At 40.1% G+C, this 27,425-nt stretch overlaps 1 protein-coding gene across 1 annotated transcript in view; it reads right to left on the bottom strand.

The window, feature by feature from the left end:
* Positions 1 to 27,425, bottom strand: part of prkcz (protein kinase C, zeta) — a 118,828-nt gene that overhangs the window by 21,966 nt on the left and 69,437 nt on the right. Inside the window, exons 7-16 of the mRNA XM_041945812.1 lie at positions 25,065 to 25,155; positions 23,183 to 23,238; positions 22,742 to 22,936; positions 17,642 to 17,739; positions 16,895 to 16,981; positions 14,443 to 14,578; positions 14,045 to 14,132; positions 13,824 to 13,943; positions 7,964 to 8,043; positions 5,828 to 5,917 (exon numbers count right to left, since the gene is read on the bottom strand). Coding sequence (XP_041801746.1) covers positions 5,828 to 5,917; positions 7,964 to 8,043; positions 13,824 to 13,943; positions 14,045 to 14,132; positions 14,443 to 14,578; positions 16,895 to 16,981; positions 17,642 to 17,739; positions 22,742 to 22,936; positions 23,183 to 23,238; positions 25,065 to 25,155 — 1,041 coding nt within the window. The remainder of the gene's footprint in view (positions 1 to 5,827; positions 5,918 to 7,963; positions 8,044 to 13,823; positions 13,944 to 14,044; positions 14,133 to 14,442; positions 14,579 to 16,894; positions 16,982 to 17,641; positions 17,740 to 22,741; positions 22,937 to 23,182; positions 23,239 to 25,064; positions 25,156 to 27,425) is intronic.

Here is a 27,425-nt window from a genome sequence, read left to right as displayed (position 1 = left end):
TTCTGGTAGCTCAATGCTAACACATACTGGGAATTATCATTAACGCACAACAGAAATTAGCATTGCAAATGCAATAACATTATCTTAATAAATGACTGATTTTACTGCACATGCTTAACATAAAATGGCTTGTGCTCATACCTACAGGCATAATAATTTATACTTTAATTTAGCCATAGTGTAACTTGCCGCATAAATCTGTCAACTTCCTCCATCAAAAGTCAGGGGGTGGACTCTGCCCTGTGATTGGTGGTTGAACTTGAATCTACTGCTTTTGCCTAATTCAAGAGTGCAGCACTCGTTGCAGATCTCAATCAAGTCTTGCATGCTACAATGGCAGAACACAGATGGAGGCTAATGCCAGTACCTATGCTTTTTTAGATCAGACTGTGGGCTTTGCTGAACATATTGGAATGATATCTAACACGACTGACACTGAAATGACTACAGCTGAGTTCAAGATCTTTGTGGAGATAGGTAGTACAAGATACTACAACTGCTGTGGGGTAAGCAGCAATCCGTAAAGCAAGGTTGGTCGATGAGGCTGTCCTTCTTTTGATTTACTGGCTGACAGAACTGAACATTATGTACTGTGTGGACTGTGTGTCTGAGCACACTGTTAAGAGCAAAGTGGCATCAGGTTAAGTTGGATATCATTTGCTACCAGTTAGCAGTGTCAGCATTACATATCATAGCCAGGGATCAGCAATCTCACACAGTTCATATCCTCCCCCACTCGACCAGCTCCAAAAACCACAGAAAAGGCCACACTTTTACATATTATCTAAACCAAGAGACCACAGCACCATAAACCTAGTGGTGTTTTTACTCTTGACTTCAGTCACCACTGTCCAACAGCATGCTTCTGTGACATGAAATCACAAAGACATAATGCATGTATCAGTGCAAAAGGAATTTCACCAGGAAATCCATCTTAACCCTAATTTACCTGATGCCCCTCTGCTCCATCCACCTCTTAATGGTTCACTCAGACACTCCAAACAACTTTACTAGATCATGGCTTTTCAGGCTACACAGCAATGTGTCCAATTGTGTCAGCTGGTAAATCAAAAGAAGGACAGCCATGTCAACCAGTGTTGCTGTTGCAGTGCTCCATCAAATCAACCTGCAGCCTCAGTTGTTGTGATATCTCTGCAAGGATTGTGAACACAACTTAATTCATTTCATATCATATATCATATAGATATCATTCCAATATGTTCAGCAAAGCCCACAGTCTGATCTAAAGGAGCATAGGAACTCCATCTGTGTTGCTACAGTCAGTATCTGCCATTGTAGCATGCAAAACTTCACTGAGATCTGCAACAAGTGCTGCCATCTTGAATTAGGCAAAAGCAGTAGATTTAAATTCAACTACCAATCACAGGGCAGCGTCCACCCCCTGACTTTTGATAGAGGAAGTTGACAGATTTTACTTGAATGAATAAATAAATTAAATTATAAATGGTTAAACAAATGATAGATAGATAGATAGATAGATAGATAGATAGATAGATAGATAGATAGATAGATAGATATACCGGCTCTAGCCCACTACCTTCTCTTTCCCCACCTTAGTAGAGGTCTGAGCGTTTCCACAACTGCCCACCTCAGCGGCCCCCTCCTCCCCTACCACAGTGATGACTCTGCATCCTTGATCCTGCATCCTACGTTAACAGGCTTTTCAAAAGGTAGAACTCCAGCAAAGCAGCTGGAACTATTGTAGTATGGAGGGTTTACAATTTTTTTTTTGTGATGAGTTACTGGTACAGCATTATAAGTAGCCACAGCCGTGTGTAACGGTCGCATGTAATGACGGCAGTTCTGCTGCTGTTGGAAATGGACAGGTCTAATGATGTGGAGTGAGCACAAGTGTCATATGCAAACGGAAGATTAAGGGTATTTGTAATAAGTGTGGAAGTGGAAATAAATGGTTTATGAATCTGACGAGAAGAATGAGTTTTATGCATCTGGCCCCTTCTGTCAGAAATCAGCATATGGAAACACAAGTTTAGCTGTGTCAGTAGTGGTGTTAGGGGCTGGAGCTGTCACATTTTCACATGAAGTTTGATGCTAAAACACATCTTTAAAAATAAAAAGTGGCTTAAGACTTTGATGGGAGGCCCTGAGGCAGCTAATAGAGTGTTGCCAAAATATTGAAAAAAGCAACCAAAAAAAGAAGAAGCATGAACTGCTCAGTAAATTGATGAGCCACAACGCACATCAGATCATCAGTTTTTTTTTCTTAACGTATTTAAACTCCAACATCGTTCAGATCACAGCATTATGAGTCTGGTCAGACAGTGTTTGTATGGATAAAGGTATGATCTGTATATGACTCACATCACAGGCCTGGCCTACAGGTGAAAACTGACTGCATGCACATGTAAAGATCACTGATATCGCATGGCTTCTATTCTACGTTCAGTGTCAAATTGTTTGTCAGACTTAACACAATCAATCATACAACTGCAACCTCAACATGCGCATCCAGCGCTAATGTCTCAGTTTGTTCGAATGGGTTTATGTGTGTGTGTAACATGATTAGGAATTCACTTCAATTTGCCTTGTTGCTCCACAGCGGTAGTCTAAAGGCAAAGCCTATAACTACATCATCCATTTTTTCACCCACACATACAAAGGACTCCACCCCACTCATGTGCTTGTTTAGATCATAAATAGGAGGGTGTATTCTTTGTGTTCAAGCTCTTGATATATATACAGTAGACACACACTATCAAGTCTGACAAAGGCAAATCAGAATGCATAATGACAGCTGTGCCCTCTTCTCTGAGCTGATTGGCATTAAATGTGGGCGTGCAGTGTTTATTCTGTCTTTGTTGTTGTTACATTAGTTCTGAGCAAAGTGACAGGTTGTGGAGTCAAACCCCAGATCAGCTGTCAGCAGCTGTCTTTCAGGAAGCAACACGCCCCTTGATCCCACCAATGATGAACTACATTCTAAGATGAAGGTATGGAATAGAAACTTCTACCTGGCAGTTAAGTTGTTTGAGTCTTTGATAGTCGTCTTGAAGTTGAAATTCAACTGATCCAGAATTCCTTTGTCACCTAACTGGAAACAATTCCTCTAACAGGTTTTGGTTTGTTGTTTCAGCCCGCACCCTAGTATAACTGCTGTGTTCGAATGTGCTCATGTAAAGAGTAGATAGAAAAGTAGTAAACAGAAAACAAAGAAAAGTCTGACTTACACAGGTTTGACAAAAACCTCAGTTGAGCAAATGGTCATAAATGTAATATTAAAAAAAAAAAAAAAAAAAAGCATTACTAGTCAGTGAAATACTTGAAATCTTGCAGACTGACAAAATCAGTCTCTGGGGAATTATTTGAATGGTTGCTCAACGATTATTTTATGTAAGAAAATGCAAAGAGATCAAATAATTTGCCAATATGATAGCTGTAGTTGCAGTAAACATCACAACCAAATGATCTATTTCTATGACGACAAGCATGCCCAGTTCTCCAGTTACACCACTGAAAATGCCAGAAGTCAAGGCATTCAGGATTTCATTCAATGGAGACAGAAGCGATGGCTTTTAAATCAGTCCCATCCACCACAGTATCTCAATAATGAAAACAGTTTCTTTGCCCACCACCCTCGTCTGTTCTGAGTGCGTCTTCAGTGAAGCCTCTGCAATTGCTGTCTCACTGGAGGCGCTGGAAACTGTTTTTTCTACACGACAACCTGCTGCTGCTGATCTGCTAACTGATGAAAACGACTTTTTTGCAGAGTTTAAAGGTCACATACTAGCAAATTATTATATGCAAAATATACTAGTACGTACATATGTCCCCAGTGTGGCTTGAAACCCCATAATATGAGAAAAGACCAACTTTGAGAAAATGTTTGTTCCAAAACGTCTTTGCCTCCTTGTCTGATGTCCCACTGGGTTTAGCACCTTCCAGCTCGGTGACTGTCCTACCTATTGAAAACCTAGTGAATCTATTTTTCAGTTGGCATTGTTATTTCCTTTCTAATCTGCTCCTGTAACAGGAATATGTTGATGGTACAAGCAATACACACCAACGTCTCTGTTAAGGCCACAAAAACTAACACAGAAGTCTTCATCTACTTCTACCATGCAAGGATGTCAAGACTGAATGGATTTTTGATGGAAATGTGATGGAAATGTCCCCACAACACTGGAAAACTGAGTGTGTCTTTTAGTCCTAAACAGCTTTATGAACGAGGGCCCGTAAATGGTAAAAGTTCAAGGATGGATCAATGCCAGCTGTCCGTGACCTGACTTCAGACTCGGAAGCTGCAAGTTTTGCCATGTTTTATGTTGTTTTACTGTTTATTTTAGAAACTGTGTGAAGAATGATTCCAGTATTTTTAAACCTGGTCCCTATTTTGGTGTCTAAATGACTGATAGGCACAAAAATTTGGCTGCAATGGCTGCAACATAACACTTGTGGGCAACTGCACTCATCAAACACTAGAAGTGCTTGTTTTTACCCCCTGACAGGCTCAGATAGTTAATTTAAGTGTCTGTCAACACTGTGGAAAGGATTCCTACAGAGTGCAGAACCTAACCAGAAACAGCCATAATTACACTCTCAGTCTCCATGGTTAAACACATTATTCAAACTCATGAGAAACAGAATAAACTTGACAAAATCATCTTTCTTAATATTTCCACTTTTCCCACATTCACCAAGTCAATCCTTAACTCACCACCTGAGTTAGGTATGAAAATAGGTGAAAATATTGTGGTTCTAAATGCTGGTTATCCTCCGCTGCCTCTACGATGTCACAGCCTCCTCCTTTCCGTCTAACTTATTTATTTTGACCAAATCATCTGAAGTCAACTAAATAAAGTAGTACACTGGATGCCAGAAGTTTATAACATTGCTGCAGCACTAGCTCAGTTAGCATTAGCTTTGCTGTTATACGGAGGCCCAGACTGGTGTGTGTGTGTGTGTGTGTGTGTGTGATGTTGCTGCTGTATGTAAATTTGTTTATATCAGCTTATTTGCTAGATGATGTCATGTAACACTGATTAGTGCCCAACAGCTACCGTTAGCTTGCACAGACCATACACCATTACAAAGGTGTAACAATAGTGGCCTGCTGTGCACCGAGGCTAATACGAATCAGATTCCAGCTTGAACACTTTTGGTTGTGAAGTCTTTGGTTGAGAAGGAGTTATTGTGGTGATATTCATGGTAGGAGAGTGCAGCTAAACTCGGAAGCTAGCTGTGATTTATTTAGCGAATGTGTTAAGCTAGCTGAAAGTAAAGCTCAGTGAAGGTAGCTGGGGGTTATGCTAACGTTACCTTATATTTTCATGACTGTCCCCTCACTGTCTGTTTTCGTGGTTTGTCCCAGCTGTTTTATTGTGATTCTCGTCTAATCTTAAAGATGCTACTTTTTAGTGCACGAGGTCAAGCAGCTAAATCACTGTCTGTCAAAGCAATATTTTTTGAGCAGGAGATACTGTTTTGCATGTAGGTCACTGAATAAGATTTTGTATTTAGACAGAAATTCATTAATTCATCAAACTATGGTTACTTTTCAGCTTGGCAACAAAATTTTGATTTTTAATTTTTGTCATAGTCTTTGCTGAAATATTTACACCAATGGAGTGTCATTGGTTGTGTTGTGTGTACAATCTTTTGTGCTGTATTGTATGTTTTCACTGCAAGCTCATAATTTGGAGCAAATGGTTATTTAGTCTCCTTTTCGGGCATGAAAAGTGTATATTTTGAAAGATTACAGTGCGTATGCTCAAATGATCACAATTAACTAAATTAACATTTATATATTGTTATATTGTATCCTTCTCCTCACTCAGTCAGCCCTTACCTGGTCCCAGTCTATACTGCGGAAAAATGTGTGTGACTTGATATCTGTGAAGCCCGTCTGGACCTGGCAACCCAGCCGCTCCTTAGGATCCTGTTGGGACCAAGACAGCTGGTCAGGAACATAAACAGGAGCAACAATATTTCACAGCAATGTGAGATTTTCTCTATAATTTAGTATCAAGAGGTAGAAAATGCAGGCTTACTGTCAGGTTGATTCTACTTCATGTGGACAGTAATAAAGTCCAAGGGTGACCATGTGTTATCTTATACTATTTCAGATATTACACAGTTTGTTAGAGAATGAAGCAATTGCCATGTGGACAATATGTAATAATGATGGCCCCACATGTTTCATCATCCATGGTATGTGCATGTGTGCACATAGCCTCCTCTAACTGCTTAGCTTGGACTGTGCTCTTTTCATCACAACAATTATGGTGATATATTACAGAAGCAAAATCTATGTGAAAAGCTAGAAGGCTGTTTGCATGAACAGAAGCGCCCTCATGCATCAGAGCAACACGAAGACATCACACAAACGAAACCTTGTTGCAAAAAACATGAAACCAGGGGCTGAAATGCCTAAACACACAATATTACAAATGTACAGACAGAAATATCTATACCTACACCTGTGTTTATTATACACACCTACATTTAAAAAGAGCAGAACCTCTCTTAAAAGGCCAAGCTAGTGTTTTTACGTGTTGGAGCTCATTTACTACAAATTACTCTTATATTGGGCTATATAAATAAACTGACTTGACATTTTTTGGGGACTACTTTCAGCAGTGTATCAATCCACATTTGCTGCTCTGGTGAGTATTGGGGGCAGCAGGAAGGTGTTTGTGGGACTGAGACAAAATAAACGACAATGTGTGTGTGTTCATGGTAATAAAGGAACATATCACTCAGCTGCAACAGTGTGCTCGCAGCACAGAGGAACAGGATGGGAAACACACTGCCTTTACATGATGCTTTTGTCCAAAGCACTATACAGTTTGATCAGTTCATTGTAAACTACCATCTTTTCATGGGATTTGTTGACTGTAAGACAAATATAGAATATCACCAGAATGATAATAGAATCCATCACAGTGAATATCTTGTGTAGAGATAACCCTGCCTGGTAATACAATTGTGGATTTTATTTGAAAGGTTTTCACTGTCTTTCCATTAAACGATAATTGCAATTTTGCTATTATCGAAAATAATACCAGATATGATAGTTCTTCTGTGAACGAACAATACAAATAGCATTGCTTGGAAAATGGGTGAGCAACAATGCAAAACATTCATACATAGTTTCGTCATTGAGCTACATATGCTCAACCTTTTCTAAGAATAGGTGAATGAAACCCCAACGATCCACCTTAAAAAAAAGCTTGTCTAATGCTTTGTTTCCGGGAGTGAGATGCTCAGATAATTATCAATCCCATGTTTGTTAAGTACAAAGCTGGAGTCAAGACATGGTTGGCCTAGTTTAACATAAAGACTGGAAGCAGGGGGGAACTTACAGAAACATGTACAGCTCACTAATTGACTTATTATATGTCCTTTTTTAAATCGGGACACAAACAGAAACATAAAAATGAAATGTTTGTGGTGTCAGGGGAATTTACATGCTGGAACACTTTTAGAGAAGAACAGCCAGATGCATATAACTTCCTGGAGTCACACAAGGAAATTATGACAGAAGAAAGGCTCATTACGTCATAATACCAACGTTGTAATGCTCTGGTTGGTGCCATACATTGAAACCCAACATATGTTTGCTGAAGCTTTGAACTTCTGAATTTTCAGGAACATAAACTGATCTCAAGCAGAGAGTATATAAAAGTGGTAAAACATTTCAAACCATTTACAAATATACCGAACAAAGGGCAGTTTACAGAATATTCTATATTTCACTTATGTGCTATTTCGCACCATTTTTATTTTTTAATAAAGTTTCACTTTACAGTTAAGCATTAACCAACAATTACTCTCGGTCTGACTCTAATAAAGAGGCCCTCCCTGGCTGTCCATAACACAGCCAAAGTTCTTGGCAATGAGTCGACACTTGGTAATTCCACAGAGCAGCAGTGTAAACACACACAGAGTGAGCAAGGGCTGATTGAGACCGGACTGCTCTCACCTTGTTTAGAAAGCCCTTGAGCACACTGGCAGCTTTCACCGACAGAGACCTTGGGATGCGAATGGGCTTCTCAAGAATAACTGTTGGCAAAAAGAGAAGACAGAGGGAGAAAGAAAGAAAAGGACAATCGTGAGTAGGGAGGAGGATGATTCACAGTCCAACCTGCCTGTGGGTGACCATGTCTGCTGCGTGGGAGTCAAAGGAAGGGAGGAGATACAGAGGACACTATTCTGTTCTTTCTCTCACTTTTGATGGTCTATGCACAGCCTTGAGACTCCCACAACTCAACAATGTCATACTAACAAGAATAAAAACACTGAGAAATAGTTTTTCCTTCAAAACCTAAATCCAAGGATGTAGTACTGCTTCACAGATGAATGCTTCATGCCGGGGTGACCAGAGCTTTTTTCTTCCAATCACAGCTCAAGGTAATGTGACCAGTGGGTGTTCTGATGCAGGCGTCGTTACCTCCAATCAAATCACACCTAATGTTTCTGAACAAGACAAGTGACTGTTGCATCAGAGCAGACACATATATGTGAAGATGTAGATACGATGAGGTGTGCTCTCTATGAACACTGGTCATCTCTGGATGACGAGTGCAGCAACAGGCACACTGTTTGTGATAAGCTGCTAAAACTGACTCTTTTGGGATGAGAAAACAGGATTTACCAATTCAGCTGGTCAAGGAACCTGTATAATGTTAAAGGATAAGAATTAGGCCACATGCTTCATTCAAGCTATTAGTACACAGTGTTTTTCATTAAAGCCAAGTGTCATCTCTCTGAACAGTGTCCTCTTACTGTCCAGCTGCCATAAATGAGATGAGAGAAGAGAGAAGCTGATCAGAATGTTGATGTACTCATCAGTGTCATCTCCAGTTATTACCGGGCGCTCACAACAATACTCTTCTCGTGTGCCAGCAAGTGACTTTAGACTTTTTAGACCCAGGTCTCTCAGGCTACAGGCTCAGGCTGTTTTGTTTTTTTTTCTGCTACGTGTTATCTTGTTACCACATTTTTTGGTATGTCACTTGTTTTATATATTACACATTCTTGTGCTGCTCTTACGGTTTAGTGAGCCAAAGACAGCTTTCCACTCTCGTGAATAATAATGTTCTTGATGGTGGTTGTGTAGGTCTAAGAGGAAGATCTGCAGACACCACTGTGGCTGAAAAGGAAAACATACCCCAACACTGCATGTTTTTCCTGTCTTATAAAAGTAGCAGAATATGATAGAATATATGCTAGAATTCAAAGCAGTAAAGGACAGCATTGTTTGCAGTAAAAATGCAATTAAGTATGATTTCAGATGAAGTATCAGGTCTCTAATAAGAAAACTCTCCATGATTTTAAGTAGGGTCATTTGTTTTTGCAATACTACCATTATTGTAGAAAGCATAATATCACACAAACTTGTTGTTGGCTAGGTTGACATAACAGCATAATTCTTTTATTTCATTGTGTCCCCCCACTTTTGAGTCAAACCTGAACCTTTTCTTTTTTGCATCTGTAGCTCCTCTTGTTAAAAACATAACCTCTCACAGTACATCAGGGAAATTACATGTTCCACCACTTCCTCTGTGGCGTTCTTCATTATTACAGCTGAATAAATGTTGGATATTGGTACAAAATGATGAGATGGGAAGGCAGTCTAATGTTTATTGTTCAACCCCAGTCCAACCCAATACATTGGCATGGCTGTTACCATTGGCCAACACACATGCAGATTCATTGTTGAATCAGTATCAGCCTGATGAAGTCTTTGAGATGCGCTGCTTTCTTTCTTTTGCTCTTTCTTTTTTTAATCAAACTATGGTTTCTAAGGTTAAGAATAAACTTAAAACCGTGTTAACATAATATAATAACAAACTAAACTTTCCATTACATTTCGGTTATTTAAAGTATACATTTTAACGTGAACAGCACTAAGTGGCTGCTTCCCTCACTGAATCAACTGTCTGCCAACCGTCTGTCTGTCTAAAGCTCTGAGGTTGGCATGTGGAGCACTGATACCCAAAGCACGGCCTGGCACAGGGTCTTGCTAGGTGGCATATGGCTGGGTGGCTCCTATAGTGAAAGGGTTGGTTTCCATTGGCCGGCAGTCATCCAGGAACCTGCTGCTCTACCGGTAAGACCGCCAGGAGGATGGTACTGGTGGCAGATGCTAGCCGCGGTGCCACGCTATGCTCCTGACAGTCACAGCAGAGACATAATGCGTCACACGAGGCCACTGTAGTATGGAGGAATTTCTGTTATAGAGGACTGTGTGGGTGGTTGTGTGAGAGGGGGAGGGAGGAGAAGGTAAGGGGGTGTGTTATGTAGGGGTACCATATGGCTCAAGGAAACACATGCAAATAGAAGGATAGATATTATAGAGGTTCCTCTACCCTGAGCCTGTGATCACACCCACAGTTTGTTTTCTTTGGTCCAAACCACTCAGCAAAAGTTGACTTTGGTGCAGTTTTGTATTTATATTGTGTAGGTTTGAAATGCAGCATTTCTTACAAGTGCATTCCTTATGGGGCTGAGTTCAGGTACTTTTCATCGTCCTAAGTTTAAACTTTGAGTTTAGTGATTTCAATTTACCAGTTATAACATGATTTTGAATCCAATGCATGAATGTCTTGAGGGCAGGGCATGAGAGTCCATCACAAAGCATCACGTCAATGCTATATTCTTCTCCATCTGCACGTCAGGTTGAAATTGTGGTTTTTCAAAGATTCATGTAAATGTCTCTGCAAGTCTACGCAGAGAACGGTGTTATGGGTAACTGTAGGTCGCAGAGGCATGCAGATGAGCAGATGTGCACACTTCCAAAAGTTCAACAGTGCTTTGTGTGGATCTAAGCAATCTAAGAGTCCTTGTTCTGCACGTTTTTGGACACACCGAGGACTCTGGACAGGAGGAAGAATTACAGCAAGCAAAACTTCTTTCAGTGTTTATGAGCTGACAATTTGAGAACCTATCTTTTAATAACTAGCAGTGGGTGTTTAGAAACACATTGTATCAGCCAGTGTGTGTTGCAGGCCTAATGACCTACAGATGCTCGTTGTAGGTGATGAAACATTCAGATGTGCAATTTTGATTGACCAGCCCAGGGCATTGCTGGTTGGTAACAGCAGTGAAATTTGAGCAATTTTTTTTTTTTTTTTTGGCTGGATGACCCTGCTATTTTCTTTTTTTGTAATTTTTGCCTTTATCAGACAGCAGAGGCACAGGCAGACAGGAAATGGGGAGAGAGACGGGCTTGACAGTCAGTGAAGATCGCCTACAGTGGCATGCCCTGTAACCAGTACCTAAGCTACCAAGGCGCTTAGACCCTGCTTTTTGTTTTGTTTTGCTTTTAATTTTTTTTTAAACCAGAGCCCTTTGTGTGGTCTCATTGAAATGTGTGCTTTGTGTTGTGCTTTTTCAGCCAGCGCCAGTGTCAGTCTGGCCTGATTGGGAAAATCAACAAAACGTCTTTCCAGAAATGAAGTACTGACTTCAACAGCACTTAATTTCACAGCCTCTAATGTTTGCATGGGGGGTGTATTTGAAAATGTTTTCATTTAGAAGATATTAAAACATGCAGTGACGTTGGCTTTTTCTGGCTCCAGTAAGTGACAATGATAGCAGCAAGCAGAGAGTATATTAAAAATATGTAAGCTTTAGTGCAGATTCTGTTCATTGTCCCTCAGCTCATTTTGTTATGCAAGGCTTTTGAAGGACATGTAACTGCTGGCCATCAGATTTCTTCACCCCTCTCTTTGTAACGTTAAAATCATAATTTTGAAACAAAGTTCCAGCAACAGAAAACATTCTCATAAAAGCATATGTTTTGGGGGATGTTTCCTAACATTCAGACTCTAACAGTTACTTTGTGGCTTGTCTGGTAGAAGACAGAGACCTGTATTTTCAGGTGCCTCAGTGTGGCTATTTGGTACCATCTCAGTTGAAATGAAAATGCAATCAGCTGCTAAATGAAGCAAACTAATGGAGAAAATGCTGAACTGTTCCACACATGTACCATAAACCTCATCTGCAATAGTGGGCATAATGTACTGCCAGATTTTCCACAGCTCATGAAGGGTGGGGGAGCATGCATTACATCTTGAGCATGCAGCAGCGCATCATTACATGAATTCTAAAATATTAAGCAACGTCTTACTCACACACATACCGTAACAGCATAATGTCAACTTTTGGGTGCTAAAATCCATGTTGTAACAGCCAGCTGATACAATTGTGTTATCCCTTCAGGCATTAAGAAAACCAGCTTATTTTTTAGCCTGACCACCATGCATGTTTGTGCACATCCATTGGGGTGTAAAGAGTTTAACCAGCCCAAGGACAGAATTTTATCAGCCCATAAAGGACCAATCTGTCAACTGAATTTGAACCACACAAATCACTAAATTGGATTCCCAAGGCGGAAAAAAGGTGGAAATAAATTAATTTCCCAAGTGGGAAACAAACATACAGGAGGAACATGTTTGTCAGCAGGAAATATAACAAAAGAAACAGTATGAATGTTGGCCATATCAGGCTTTCATGCTGCCACACTACTGTATATCACAAATGTAAATATGACAATAAGTTTACTCAGATGCCAGATGTCCCAGACTAAAACAAACAAACAAAAGAACAAGAGTGGATTGAGAGACTACAGCAAACTAAAGCAAATTAATGTTTGAGAGAAATAAAACAAGGCGTGTTTCTGAGATTCCTCCACCTTAATGAAGCATGCCGACACATCTAAGCCTGGATTTACACAGGCATAAATCCTTTACAGCCCAGAGCTGATTGTTATTCCAGTACATGAAATCTGTTTTTCTCATTCTCAGAATATCAGTTATGCGTCATAAAGGGTTAAATTAACATGCTTTTGTTTAAATGGCACCAAACAGCTTGCCATATGCTCCCAATATTCATATTTGATTTCCCACTATTCCTCTATACTCCCAATCCATAAAACCTTAGAGAATGTAGCTAGAAGCTGGGTAAAAAAAAAAAAATACAGTGTGACTTTACTCAATAAAAGGCGCTTTTTAGTTGAATACATCCTTTGGTAAAATATTTATTTTGATACTAACTAACCTGACAACTGCAGTCACTGAAGGAAACTCTGGAGTTGAACTTATTCATGGTTCCCACAGTAACGTTCTGGCTCATGTTTTTACTTGCGGCCGCCAAGCGGTAAACACATGTTTTCAGATGTCTGAGTTTGAGCTTAATTGCACTTGTATAATTAATCTTATTCTATTTTTAGTTCATACATTTAAATTACATCTTTTGCGTGTGCACGTTGGTCCATCAGTCTAGTTCTCTGGCCAACACTGGTTCAGAGTCAGGGTGCCATGAGTACAGTGTTTTTTATATTTCTGCCATCACAATCATCAGGCCAACATTTTCCTTGACCTTGAATACTTTATTATGTAAAAGGTCACTTGAGAAGGATATTCATGATGCCCAGATGATTAAACCTTTCTGAAAAACATGTTGCTAGCCCACCTGACCTTTCCTCTAGAGGGCACTGTCATTGAAACTTTCCATTTCCACTGGGCAGATGGCGATAAAATTTGAGAATTTATGGTAGCTAAATATGCTTTTGGCATTGTCGGTTTTACAAGACAGAACAATGCCTCATCTAATAAAACATAAATAAGAAAAAAATAGAACATACAGTAACCCTTGTTGGTAAACCACATGTGCAAATGTTCACTACAAAGTAAAAGATCTACTGAAGGGTTTCAAAATGACAACTCATCTCTCCCAGTTCCAGGCTTCTGCCTGGACAGCGGTGCCCTGAAAACTCAACTGCCAGTGTGTAGCTTTCAAGTATAAATCCTATGTATGGTTAAATTCCGCTGTCTCACCTTGAAAGAGGTACTCCTCTGTGTTCATGTCAGGATTGTCGGTGATAATGTCAAATGGGGACCTCCCAGCCATCATCTCAAACATCAGCACACCCAGAGCCCACCAGTCCACACTGAAACCTGGGAGGGCACACAGTAACAAAAGGCATTCATTCAGATATACAAGTGAAAAATCCTTTAGTGGGCTGCATGATTTTAGACCATCCTTCAGTTTAGCTCACCATAGTCCTCTCCTCTAAGGATCTCAGGTGCAATGTAGTTGGGTGTTCCACAGAAGGTACTAGTGGTGTCACCTGGTCTGATTCCCTCCTGATAGGAGAAGGAGCAGGAGTAGAAGGGGAAGAAAAAGAATAAAAGAAGAAGGAGAAGATGAGGAAGAAGAAGGAGAAGAAGAAGACGAAGAGGAAAGAGAAGAATGAAAGAAGAGTGAGAAGACAAAGAATGAGAAGAAAGATAAGGTGCAAACGAGAGAACAGTGGTTGCAGAGATAAATGAATTGTGGACGAAAAAAAAGACAGAGGCCCTGTTAGTGCTTCCAGTCAATACAGATCCACTGCATTATTGATAACCCTACACCAGCCGTCCACACAGTCTGCTGGAAAATCAATGCGTCTCTTACCTTGCACATGCCATAGTCTGTGAGCTTGATGTGTCCTTCATAGTCCAATAGGACGTTGTCCAGCTTCAGATCGCGGTATATGATGCCCTTTTCATGCAGGAAGTTCAGAGCAATACAGATTTCAGCAGCATAAAATCTGTGAGGGAGAAATACAGAGAATGATGTGTCTGACCTGTCTTCTAGTGCCACCATCAGGCCAAGATATGAGAATATTTATATATCCCATGATAGTTGCACATGCTGTGTTGGTCTCATGTGTACATCACCCCAAAGACACTGTTTCATAAAGGTTTTAAGAAAATTTGCACTTAATAAGATTTTGGTTAAACCCTCCAATGGTAAGAGGGAAAATGGGGCTTTGTGGCACTCCAGGAGACAAATTCATTACAGTCCTGTCATGTTTTAATAAAGCCACTGCACTGCATTCATATAATATATTAGACCTATGTCTGAATGCTAAAAAGTCATTACTCTGACAAATAGAGAAGATAATTTGTGGATGAAGAGGAAACAACGATAAAAGCAAATAAATGAAAACTATTAACCAAACACGTGATGAATCTCTGCAGATTCTGCAGAAACACAATAAACAAAAGAAAACAAAGAAAGCGTTCCTCGAGGAACAGTTCTTGAAAAGGCTGACTGAACAGGGCTAACTGAGAACATTGCCATAGTTGCTGAGCACATTCAGCCCGCCGAGGATGAACCCTTTCCATTCTACTGTATGAGCTTTCCTCTAGTGCCACCCTCAAGAAAAAATGTCAAGATATCTTATGATCTCAAATCAATAAATAGTCTGATGAGCATGCTAGACATAGACCCACCTGATTTCACTTCACAGCCTTTATGCTGCTACAATGCTCAGGAAAAACTAAATACGATTAGCCTCACTGCTGGGGGATGTAATGAACAAAGCAGCCTCTAGTGGGCGCTTAGAAGGCTTAAGGTGACAATGTTGCTGCGCTGTCTGAGTCATTACTCAAAGCCTGGACTCAAAGTAATCAAATCAAGTACAGAATAATAAATGATATAAGAAAAAATATACAATACTCATGCAGCACTGTTGGTTATTTGTAACTGATCACTGAGTTTATAAAGAACTTCCTTAGTTTATTGTTATTATGGTGACATAGACATATTTATAGCCAACATTATCCTTAAGACCTTACACTTTTGACCACGATTCGATTTACTTGGTGTGCGTCTTTGGTGAGTCAGTAGCATGTTTCCTCTCCATGTGTAGGTAGTGTATTCTGTGTCTAGGAGATAAGCCTTCATTAACACTGACAAGCCTCTGTCTGTCTGCCTGCTGTAAATCCATGATTGTGAAACACTGAGGGAAAGACTGTAGTGGAGAGATGTTTGACAGAGAAATCACAAATCCCACATCGCTCCCCCACGTTTTCACTGTGACAGCCTCCATTGTACACCGTTGTTTCATTGCTGGCATCAGACTGATAGAAGCTGCATCCTATCACCAGCACCATCCATCGCCCACCGGCCCGCCTCCCCCACAGCGCGGGGGAATGCGGCAGGGTTCTCTCTAAGAGCGCTGCTCATGAATATGTACAATCATTATAAGTGATTAACATTCTGCTTTGCATATGTACAGCCACTGTCTCCAGAATACAGATTGCAGGGGCCGATAGGGGCCTAACGGTGCCTCTCTAAATTACCCAGCCTTTGATCCAGCATTTATCAGAGCCGCAGTTGGAGTGCCCCGCAAGTATACAAGCACAATGAATTATGGGTGCTCATTATATTTCTCAGAGGTGGAAGAAAAGAGTTAAGTTGGGTTTTGGCAGTGTTTCCACGTCCATGAAGAGCTGCTAAAGCACCCCATTAAGCATATGTTTGTAAGGAGTTCTTTTAAGAAATATGCTGTTGAGGAACACTTTAGACTGAGTGCAAAGAAGGTGCATGTAAAAACATCTTAAACCAAGCATACACACTCCAGCTGTCCTACACCACAAAAAAAAATTGCTCATATGAAACTGATGGTTTTTGCTCTAACCAAACGACAAAAACTACACATACCCTGTACTTCACTTTTATTCCTATCATGTGAGATACAAAGGAACACATCTGGAGAATGTCCAACCCAAAATAGTTGCTAACTGCATAGATGTGTTGCCTGTGCAGCTGATGGCACCATGTCAACTTAACCAAAATCAAATCATAAATTCAGCCTCTTCTATGTCCTCCTCTGATAATGCAGCCTATTCCTGGAGGCCTCCTGCTGTGCTTCAGCTTGATCTCTGCCTTTTTTGGTACACCAGAGAAAGGCCTACGGAAAAGTCACTTCACTTCATTTTCCCAAATGCTGCCTTTACATTACCTTAACATACTTCAGACACACTACAGACTAAATTTAAATACTTAAATTCTGGTCTGGGAATACATTTTTTTTAATCTTGTACATAAACTGGTGTTGCAACATCTGGATGTTTACCTTGCATGTTCTTCAGGGAGCTTCCTTTGTCGTTGCATATGAAACATCAAGTCCCCGCCGTTCACATATTCAATCACCAAAAATAACCTGGAAACCACAGCATGGTGGGAAAATCCATCAGAGGTTATCTGAAGAATGTCAAGACTGTATAGTTTTAAAAAAAATTGAAGAACACAGAGATAAATAACAATTTGTCCACCCAGAAAAAAAGTTCTTCATATTACAAAAGTAAATCAGATATAAAAGGTACAAGTGCAATGTCTGCTTATGTCACTTTTATTTAAATCATCATTTTATATCTTTAAATACATTTCTGCCAACAGAAATGCTACCTTCGACTCTTAAAGTCCCCGTTGAATGGTGCTGAAAACAAAACCATTAAAGAGACCATAACAACAATGAATTTACCTGCTAACAAGTATTGTTTTTGTAGCCTGATAAACTTTGCCTCTATGTCATGAAGCTCCAGGGACACCAAAAGATTTATTAGGATAACACAATCTGATCATCTGAGGTTTTGTCTGCTTCTTGTCCAAGTGGAGCCTTCATTTTTTCCATGGGATTTGTTGATAATTAGAAAATTCTAAAAATACACCACCCTTATCATTAAATGAAGAACAGACCATCATCAGAAAGTAATATGTTGTATCAGTGAAAAGTACTCTCAGGTGCTGTGATAGAAATGCCTCTGTAAGTGAAATGTACAGTCTTAGCTCTCATAAAGTGTCAGCCTTGTCATGCTCTTACCGACTTTCTGTCTGGAAACAGGAGTGGAGACCTACTAAGAATGGATTGGTGGACGCCTGCTCAAACACATGCTTCTCTGTCTGCACCCAGTCAATATCCTGGAGAGATGAGGAGAGACAGACGGAAGTAGAGATGACATGAACGAAAGATAATGTATGAACAGTCGATTTGTCTGATCAATAGACTTTAAACAGACAAACGGAGATACACGACGCCACAGACAAAAAGTGTAGTCAGTCTTGAGAACAATCGTCACACTCAGAATCATTCTGAGACTGTTCCAGTTTATAGGGTGGACCTTGGATAGCGCGCCAAAAGATAACCGGGCAGTATGAATGCCAAACCTGTCTTGAAAACCATCCACCAGTTAGTCATTGGCATGAATGAAGGCTCAACATAACTGTTTGAAAATATCATCCAGACAGGGTGTTGACAATTTTGGATAGAGAAGGATAACACTGAAGAAAATATATAAAATATATCCCTGAAAGCCAAATCTGTTCAATCAATTAATCAAGGCATTTCACTATCCACATGTTTGGACAGTCATACAGACTACTTACCTAATCCAATATCAGAGGCAATATTTTTTTCTGTGAGGCTACCAAAAGACACTTGGGGTGAGTTCCAATTACAAAAACTAAAATTACTCAATCACAAGTAAAAATCAGGCAAACCGTTTGCCTGATGCAAAAATGCCATCATGTAGTATCATCATGAAAATGTATGTTAAGTATAAGTTGTCATGGTACAGAATGGCCCCTGTCACCACTTGATACTGATACATTACATGTACTAGAGTAAGATTAAGAAGACATAAAATACAGGCACAATAGAAGAGTAATGAATAAAACAGAGATGAAAGTAAGTAAAACTGAACAAAGCACATCTAAACAGGTGGGTCTTCAGCGTCCTTCCAAAAGTTCCAACAAGTTGGAGCTACTTGTGTCTGAGTTGGCAAAGTAACAATTAACTCCTGGAAATACTCAAGTAAAGTACACGTGCCTCTAAACCATTCTTGAGTAATGCAGCACTTGACTAAATGCTCTTAGCTACCTTGAGCCATTGTTGGTCAGTAAAGCAAGAACCCCTCTGACAATTAGAAACCTTCAGTATCTGTATTCACAGAGCAGTTCTCTGGAATAGCCAGAGTATGTCCCTGTTGTCAGTAAGCTGACATTTAAACTGCTCATATTCCAGTTATGAGAGTTGTGAGTGTGTAGCCTCAGGCAAAGATGCTTTATGCTGATTTAAAGTGTCATTAAGTTGATGTGAGCTACATAGTGTGTCTAAATTTTGACTTCCCCATGCTGTGCTCCAACTTCATATGGTTTATTTATAACATCACAACAGAGACTCCATATTGTGCGTATAATACCAAATTCCTTCTGGTCAACTCATTATTACTTGAGAATTTTATAATTATGCAGAATCTGCTATTAAAACACTTCTTGTATTGGTCATTTCAGCTCCTTTAGTAGTTTGCAGTCTGTCTGTGCAGAGCTCTTACAAGCTTCCTTTGATGTCAGGCATACACTACTAAAGAGATGAATTATTAAATTAGTGTGCATGAATGGAGCCATAAATAAATTACAACATACATCCAATAGATACACACAACATCCAATCGCAACACAAGGAGGACTGAATGATTTCCTCAAATCCTCTTTCTTAGGGAGAAGTTGCATCTTGGTTATGGAGTCAGTTTTGTTTTGTTCTTCAACTGTCTCAGAAAATGTGGACTGGATCTGAGTATAATGTGTTTATGTGTGGGAAAAGCAAAAATATTTGAAGTTGATGGGGGAAGTGGACACATGAAGCCTGTGACATGATTTATTCTGTCCTGGATTAGCTGTGCAGGTGTTGGATGATGCAGTTGCTCTGCACAGTGATAATTGGTCTGGCTACACAGGCGTAGTGGTGTTTTTTAAGGACCTATATGTGGAGCAGCAGTGCCATCTAGTGGACACAAGCAGCAAAGGCGAACAGGGTGCAGCACATTTTTCCAGACTTTTTCCTCCTCTACGATAATTTCTCTCATGTAACTTTGTATTGGATTCTTTTGCCTTTAATTCCTTTAGAAGTTGACTAGCTAATCAACTAGCACATCAATTAGATAGATAAACATAGTGAACCTGGTAGAGGTGCAGAGGCCTTCGGATCCCTTTTAAAGGGGGCAAGCGTTTGTGCAAACTACAATGACAGAACTGAAGTGCAGTCTTCAATATTTTATGATTGGTAATATAAATATTGAGGGTACATCGCTCAATGAGTCTGAAGAAAGTCTAACAGAGGCTGTGTGTTCACAGCCTTTGCTTTGCATTGGAACAATGTTCAACTGATTGAATTATTGGCCTTCCTTCACAAATGTCTGTCAACAAATGCAATAGAGCTTTCCCACACAGACATGGAATTAATGCTGATATTTTCAAATCACAAAACACTCATTTTCTCGCTTGCCTCTAGTGGTATTTAGTCATGCAGATAGTTTTGGTTTTATTTGTCCAGGTATTGAGATTTCGGACTCCACTCCGATACAACAGTGGAGGTAGATTTAATTAAATTAAATAAAATTCAACAACATCACTTTACAGGAATAATGTACCGATCAATCCCCAGAACACACAGTCAACAGGTTCCATGGGGGCTTTTTTTCTGGAAGATAGTAGACGCACACATCTTAACCCCTTAACGCCGAATTCGCATCATACCACTTTAATCCACATTGCAGCTGAATCGTGCAGCATTCCTCTAAAGCCGGTTTGTGCATATTCAACACACACCCAGGAACCTTTTGCAAGCACTGGTTTCTCGTCGGACCGGTCAAAGTGAAAACTACATCTGTTGTGTGTATGTAATGGTTGTAAGCCACTTTTGTGGCTTTTATGATGCACATTTATGAATTTTGAAAAAAAAAGGATTTATATGCAACTTAGCGACAATGTTTAAATGCAAGCATTAACGCCTGTTTTTGCTAATTTGCATCATACCTAAATGTATATCTATTGTATGTGCTACAGAAACATTAACAAACTCCTCTTAATTTATGATCAATTTGAAAGCAAAAACACAACAAATTAGTTTTTTAATATAATTCTAAATAAATTCAGGTGTCAAGGGGTTAAAAACCTGGACAAATAAAACCAAAACAATCTGCATTACTGTAAAGCACTAGAGCTATGTGTAAAAAATATGGAAGTAAGTCCTTTATTCTTTATACCACTCTCTGGAACCTCATTAGCTTCCACAGAGTGGTCATTCTGGGGTCCTTAGTGACACATCAACAGATATACAAATGAAAATCAGGCTCAGTCAATAAGACCAAACATGCAGCGTGAACCAGGAACAAAGACAGTAATGCAATGGTCCCTTTTCTTGTTCATGTGTGGATAAAATGTGTCCTCGCCTATGGGAATAAGGACAAACCATGCTCTGACTGCTGCATTCATATGTATAGGAAATAATGAATGTGAATGATATGCATGTCTGCATATTTCCTGCTTTAGGAGCATTATGCAGACTTTTCCTTTTTAAAATGATTTTCACGTTATGTTCATCTGGCAATTCATCACAGCGCAAAAAGATGTTAAACCCGGATTTCATCTTCTCCCGTGAGTCACCCACCCACTTATTCCTGCTTCCTCCTAAGCCCTTTTCCAATTCATAAGCTCTCCGCCACTTTTGTGTTGTTTCCACCCCCACTTCACCCCCCCCACTGTCCAATTCCTTTTTTCCTCATTCCTTTCAACAGCTCCAACCAGCCTCTGACTCAGTCTTCTTCATTCCCCTTTATGTTTCCATCTCTCCTGTTCAATCATCACCCTCCCTTTCCATTTTTTATCCTTCATATTATCCATCCATCCCTCCTTTCCACACTGATTACTGCTCTTAGACCTGTTACATCGTCCAGCGGTTCTCAATCCCTGCCCCCAGGACCCAGAGCCCTGCTGCTTTTCATTCTGACCAGCTAACCAGATTCACACTTGAAATGCCAAACCAGCAGTGTAAGAAAATGTCCTTTCATATGTGCTGGACTAGCGCAGAAAAGCCTTACAGGCAGTCCAAAGGAAAAAGAGTGGGGGCTCCTTCCAAAGAGTCAGACAGAGACAGTTTGCTTTAGATATGCAGAAATAAGCATAGGTATCCAGACCTGAAGACAAACATTGCACTTTTTAACCTCCATGTTCTTCCTTAGAAATCCATCTCTGGACACAAAGCACCAGAATGTAAAACCATCTTTCAATTAAGATTTATTTTACAGCAGGTTTCTATTTTTTGTCTTTTGTGTTCATTCTAGCTTGGGAAATGTAATCCTTTACCCACGTGCACATGTGAAAGGATGGTTTTGATTTTTGACAACTTGGGTCTTAGTGTATTTGTAGATTTGGTCATCATCATTCGTTCTCGTAATAATAACATTGTACATGTTACCTGGGGATGTGGCAACACTGACAGGGAAAGAAAATTCATATCATAACTGAAATGATGGCAAAACATCATTTACAAAACTAGGACCCAAGTTGTAATAAACCAGAATAATACTTTCATACGATATGCCAATATGTTGTCAGAGAAAGCTAAAATGAGCTTCCATCATCTTTCAGATACTGCTGGTGAACATGGATTTGTACTTTTTACTGATCAGACATCACCAGCACAGAGGTTGAATTCTGCACTCAAACCTGCGTCAGAAGCATTCTATCAACCAATAAATAAAAAATATTCATAGATTATACACTTGCTACAGAGTCTTGTTTATCAGATTCCAGGATTATGTGATGAGCCTTGAGATGTTCGGTAGCTAAGCGAGACTTTAATACTCAGCATGTTAATTAATAAAGCTTTTTGCATTAAGTTGTTGACGATATGAACAAAGTACATACAAAAAAGAAATTGAGTGAAGTGGTTTCTACTTTGCCACTTTCTCTTTCTTTAAATTTAGCCGATGATTCATGAATTTACTGCAGTGTATCTGCAGTCTGTATCAAGTCATTCCAAAAGAAGGCTAGCTGTCAAAATACCATGAGATAACAGCAGAGAAGAAGACTAATTCATGCACATTTTACATCCTTGACATCCCGGGTATACTTTGCTTCTCACCTCATCATCATGGACCAGCTCCTTTTTCACCACCTTCATGGCATACACCTGCTCGTTCTTCTTTAGCCGAACCAGCAGGACCTTGGCGTAGCTGCCACGCCCGATCACTCGGATCAGATCAAAGTCACCCAGTCCAAGAGCCAGGCCCTGGGACAGCTTAATGCCATCAATCCCATCCACTACTGCTTTGATGTCCTAGAGGTGGGAGAGATAGATGTGCAGTGAGTGCACTGATACATTCAGAATATAATGTTCAAGTTTTTTAAACAAAAAAGGATTCATGGCTATTCCCCAAATGTGAAATGTGTGTATTCAAAAGAGAGATTATTACAGCTGGTGACTGCAGTCAAAAGTAAGGATGATTAATGGATCAGCCAACTTTATCATCATCTATTGAATAAATTACAAAGGAAACTCTGTAGTGATTCAGAGCTTTCTCACCTCTGTATCTGCATCTTCTGTTTTAGCCACTGTACAGTTGTGCGGTAAAAAAGATACTGCAAAAAGAAGACAGAGTCACTGAATTATATGACATTTGGAGACAGTCACAATGTGATAGAGTAATTATCTGCATTTACAGATTTTACATGTTCTATTTCTGGCCAGCAGAGGGAAGCAGAGTACACAGAATCAAGCCCAGCAACAGGAAATACCAAACAAGGTCAAGCCACAGGGGGTCCCAGAGCATCTGATATCAGGAACCCCCAAACAGACCCCCTCATCGGTTCACAGTTCCTTTTAATAGGATTTAAGACTCTGTTCTATAGGAACCCAACAGAGAGCAGTAATGTGGTTAGATAACAGTTGAGAGTTACATAGTTATATAACTGATGATGGGGATTGTGAGGTGAAGCTACCAGAGTCGAAAGTCAGTCTTTTGAACAAAGTAGCCATTCTATTATTCATGTGTCTGGGGACTCCAGGAATTATATCAAGAGCCCCCGAGAGTTCCCTGATCTCACTCTGGTAGCTATGCACTTGTGTATATACTGCACTGTACATGTGATACACAGAACAAATAGTGTCCTCAGTTGACGACTAAGGAAAAATGCACTGTCATACCCTTTTTTTGGATCATTTCACAGATCTCTGTTTTTTTTTTTTGAGGATTTGACAAAGACATGACAAAAGAAAAGGTCAGATATTTTAGGTTGCTCTGTAGCGTCAAGTCAAACACATTTTGCTCATTTTGGCAGTTTTACAAAAATAAAGACACTCTACCCCCACACGAACTCTGAACTAAGGGCCATGCTTCAGTTGTAACAACCTGTTGACAGATAGTAATAAACGGCAATCAAAGCAAAACATGGCTCTTAACTTTGGTTTGTTAACAGTGTAGTGCAGTGAGTAATGAGAAGGGAAAGTGTTAGTGTAGAGGGCGCAGTAACCTGTTGGAAGTAAATACTGTAGCTGTGAGGACATCGTCAGTCGTGTTTATTTGTTTGAAAATATGCTGAGTCTGATTGATGAGTGAGCAGAACTACTGAGTCCTGCCACATTAAGTAGCTACAGAAGCTCAGCTCTGCGACTGCCACGATGAGTTTTTTACCCGCTCCGTCATTTTAATTGGGAATTGCATTGTGTAGTATTAATATTAGTATTTAGTGTCTTCTTTAACTATGTTGCTGCTCTGCAAAGTCAGAAGTTCTCAAGAAAGATATTCTGATGTTAGTTGGATGGATGATTCAGCTCAGATCCGCCCGTAGTGTACTTATTATAAGGCCCTTTCGATGAGCCATCTCATTTTTTGAAAGGCGTCCTCTTTGTAATCCTCCCGACAAATATGTGAACAATGCCATTTGTGTCACAGGTGCTTGTCTATGTACACATTGTCAAAATCAATGTTACACACTGAAGTGTAGCTCAAACCTAAAGAACAGGTATAAAACAATACAGACGGACACATGTAAGATTGTTCTCTCTAATGGAACTGGACAGCCACAGAACTATGTTCAGGTGCTGTATTCTGATAAATGTGTCCCTCACTGGGATATTCTCAGTGGACTATCCCTTATTAACTGCTCACCCAGTAGATTAACGTTTACACTTAACTGGATTCAGAGTTGCTTTTTTGCTTTGCTTTGTTGCAAAGTATGAATCTCCATTTACAGTTGCCTGAGCTTGTTATCAGTTCACATCACCGTGTGTCATCATCATCTTATTCACTGTTCCTCACAAAGTTAAGTGATATTCAGTTTTGAACATGCAAGCAAGTACTGCGCCCCTACATTATATATCTTAGACAGTACAATAACTGGACTCAGTAACATGGTAGCATTCTACTCCCTGGTTAAAAGAAGAAGAAAAATGTTTCAGGCCTTACTCCCGTCTGTGTCCTCTTTGTCATCTGGTGGAAGGTCCACCTCTTCACTCTTGGCATCTGAAGGGGGCTCCTGTGATGGCATGACTGGATCCTGAAAAAATAAATTCAAAAATCCACCTAAATATCCCCTGACATGTTCCCCCAAACATCCATTGAAATATCTACTCATGGCTTTACACTCCTGGAAGAGCCTATGGTGAATCATGTTTGTAAGGACTAAGGACAAATCTGTAGCTGGAGACTGTCTCAGCTAATGTACAGACATGTTTTACCCCAAGACTCTAATGCCAATGTGGGGTTTCACTAGAAAAGGCATTCTTATCAAGGCCCAAAGTCACTTATCTGGCACTGAAGATACCAGGCTGAAGCTGTGATCAAGAGGGAGAATTCCCATTGCTGACAGGGGACAATTCGCCCAGTACCAGAGCTACATTGATTTTCTAGTCAGGAGTTCGCTCATGAGGGGCTGAGTTTTGGATCTTTGTGTTTGGTCAGATGCTTTGTGGTCAAATGGATTAATTACAGAGAACACTGGTTTGCTGTCACCAAACTTGATGTCTCATTTCAATAGAATGGGAGGAAAGAACAGGAGGATTAGCTGCAGAAAGACTGTCCACAATGACCAACAGGAAATGCTCTGACTTTCTGAGGGCTGTGAAGGCACTGATCTATCTCTGTGCTACTTACAGCCCTTTCTTCAGGGCACGACTACACAACATTTCTTTAATATTCATTAATACAAATGTATGCTGTCAGCAACTGCATGATGGGGGTTACAGAGGTATTGAAAAAATGACTGAGGTTAAATTTGATGATCATATTAAAGTTCTAGCTATTTTTCTGTCCAAAACAAAACAGGATAAACACTTCAGACTTAACCCCAATGTACACTGAGACACAGAGGAAACAGCATGAATATTTAATACCCTGGTCTGAAAAAAAATTGCAAGCTGATCATGTATTGAAATGTGATTAATGTTTCTTGACAACAGAAAGCGAAATAAATTAATATCCCTTATATAATCCTTACCTGAAGATGCCTGACATTTAAAGACTAAGAAAGGAAACTTGATTCTTTTTCTACTTAAAAACTTTAACTCTACTTCTGTCTGTGAGGCATAGCTAGCTTGATGCACAGAGGGTGCATTGCTGCTTGGTCTTGGTATCTTGATGCATGACAATAAACTGTGTAAAAGAAAAAAGTACCACAAAATTCAAGAATCGTAAATATGAAATAAAAATTGTCAATAAAAAATATGCAAAATATATTTTCAAAAAAGGGTAACTATATCTGCTTTTAAGATGAAAGGAGTGTGTGTTTTAGGAGTTTAATACTAAATCGATGGCGTTATCTTTTTGTGGTACTGCAATTCCAGTATGCTGTCTACTACAGGCATTAGCTTTCTGTTTTAATTTAGATCTTGAAGTGTAGTGACATTATGAAAAAAACAGATGGGGCAAGAAACACAAGCAGTCACAGAGGCTGAACACAGTCAAACACATTTGGAAGAGAAAACTGGGGGGAACAATAATATTACTACCCACTCAGCAATAACTCAGGTGAGTGCAATGTTATTGTGTGTTAATGTATTGTGTGTGTGACCTGCGACACTAGCTTCAGTGAGGACTACTGTGTGCCGTCACACACCATGGTGACTTGACAAACACTGGTTCACACAGGGACAGGTTTAGAGAGTTAAAGTTCACGTTTAGCAAGGTGGTAAGAGAAGCTAAATTTCTGTACTCTAAGGAACCTCAACACTGGTTCTCAGCCAGTCATTCTGGATCTGTCTGGCAGGGGCTCAGACAGATTACAAACTACACACCTAAAGCCCCCACTACATTGACTGACACCATCCCACATGACTCCTTCCACCAGTTGCAGCCCAGAAGCACCAATCCACCAGCTCAGCAGGGGCTGCCCAGCTCACAGGCCTCCCTGTCCCTAACCACAATGATCACTCTCTCCATCCTGGAGAGGGACAACAACAGGCTCTTGAAGAGGCAGAACCCAGAGTCTGTCTCTACATCCACCTTGAAACACTGTTCTGATCAGCTGTCTCCAGTGTTCACAGACACCTGTAGCACCTCACTCAAGACATGTCACGTACCAGTCAGCTTCCAGAGCTCCACTATCATCCCAGTCCTCAAAAAACCAAGGACCGCAGGACTAAATGACTACTGACCAGCCGCACTCATCTCTACTGTAATGACGTCATTTGAGCGTCTTGTGCTGTCCCACCTGAAATCCATCACTGACCTACTCGTGGAACACCTGCAGTTCACCTAGACACAACTGGTCTGTGAACCATGCAGTAAACATTGCTCTCCACTTCATCCGTCAGCACCTGGACTCCTCAG

The sequence above is a fragment of the Chelmon rostratus genome, chromosome 10 (assembly GCF_017976325.1).
Source record: "Chelmon rostratus isolate fCheRos1 chromosome 10, fCheRos1.pri, whole genome shotgun sequence".
Lineage (NCBI taxonomy): Eukaryota > Metazoa > Chordata > Actinopteri > Chaetodontiformes > Chaetodontidae > Chelmon > Chelmon rostratus.
This window is presented reverse-complemented; position numbering and strand designations above follow the sequence as displayed.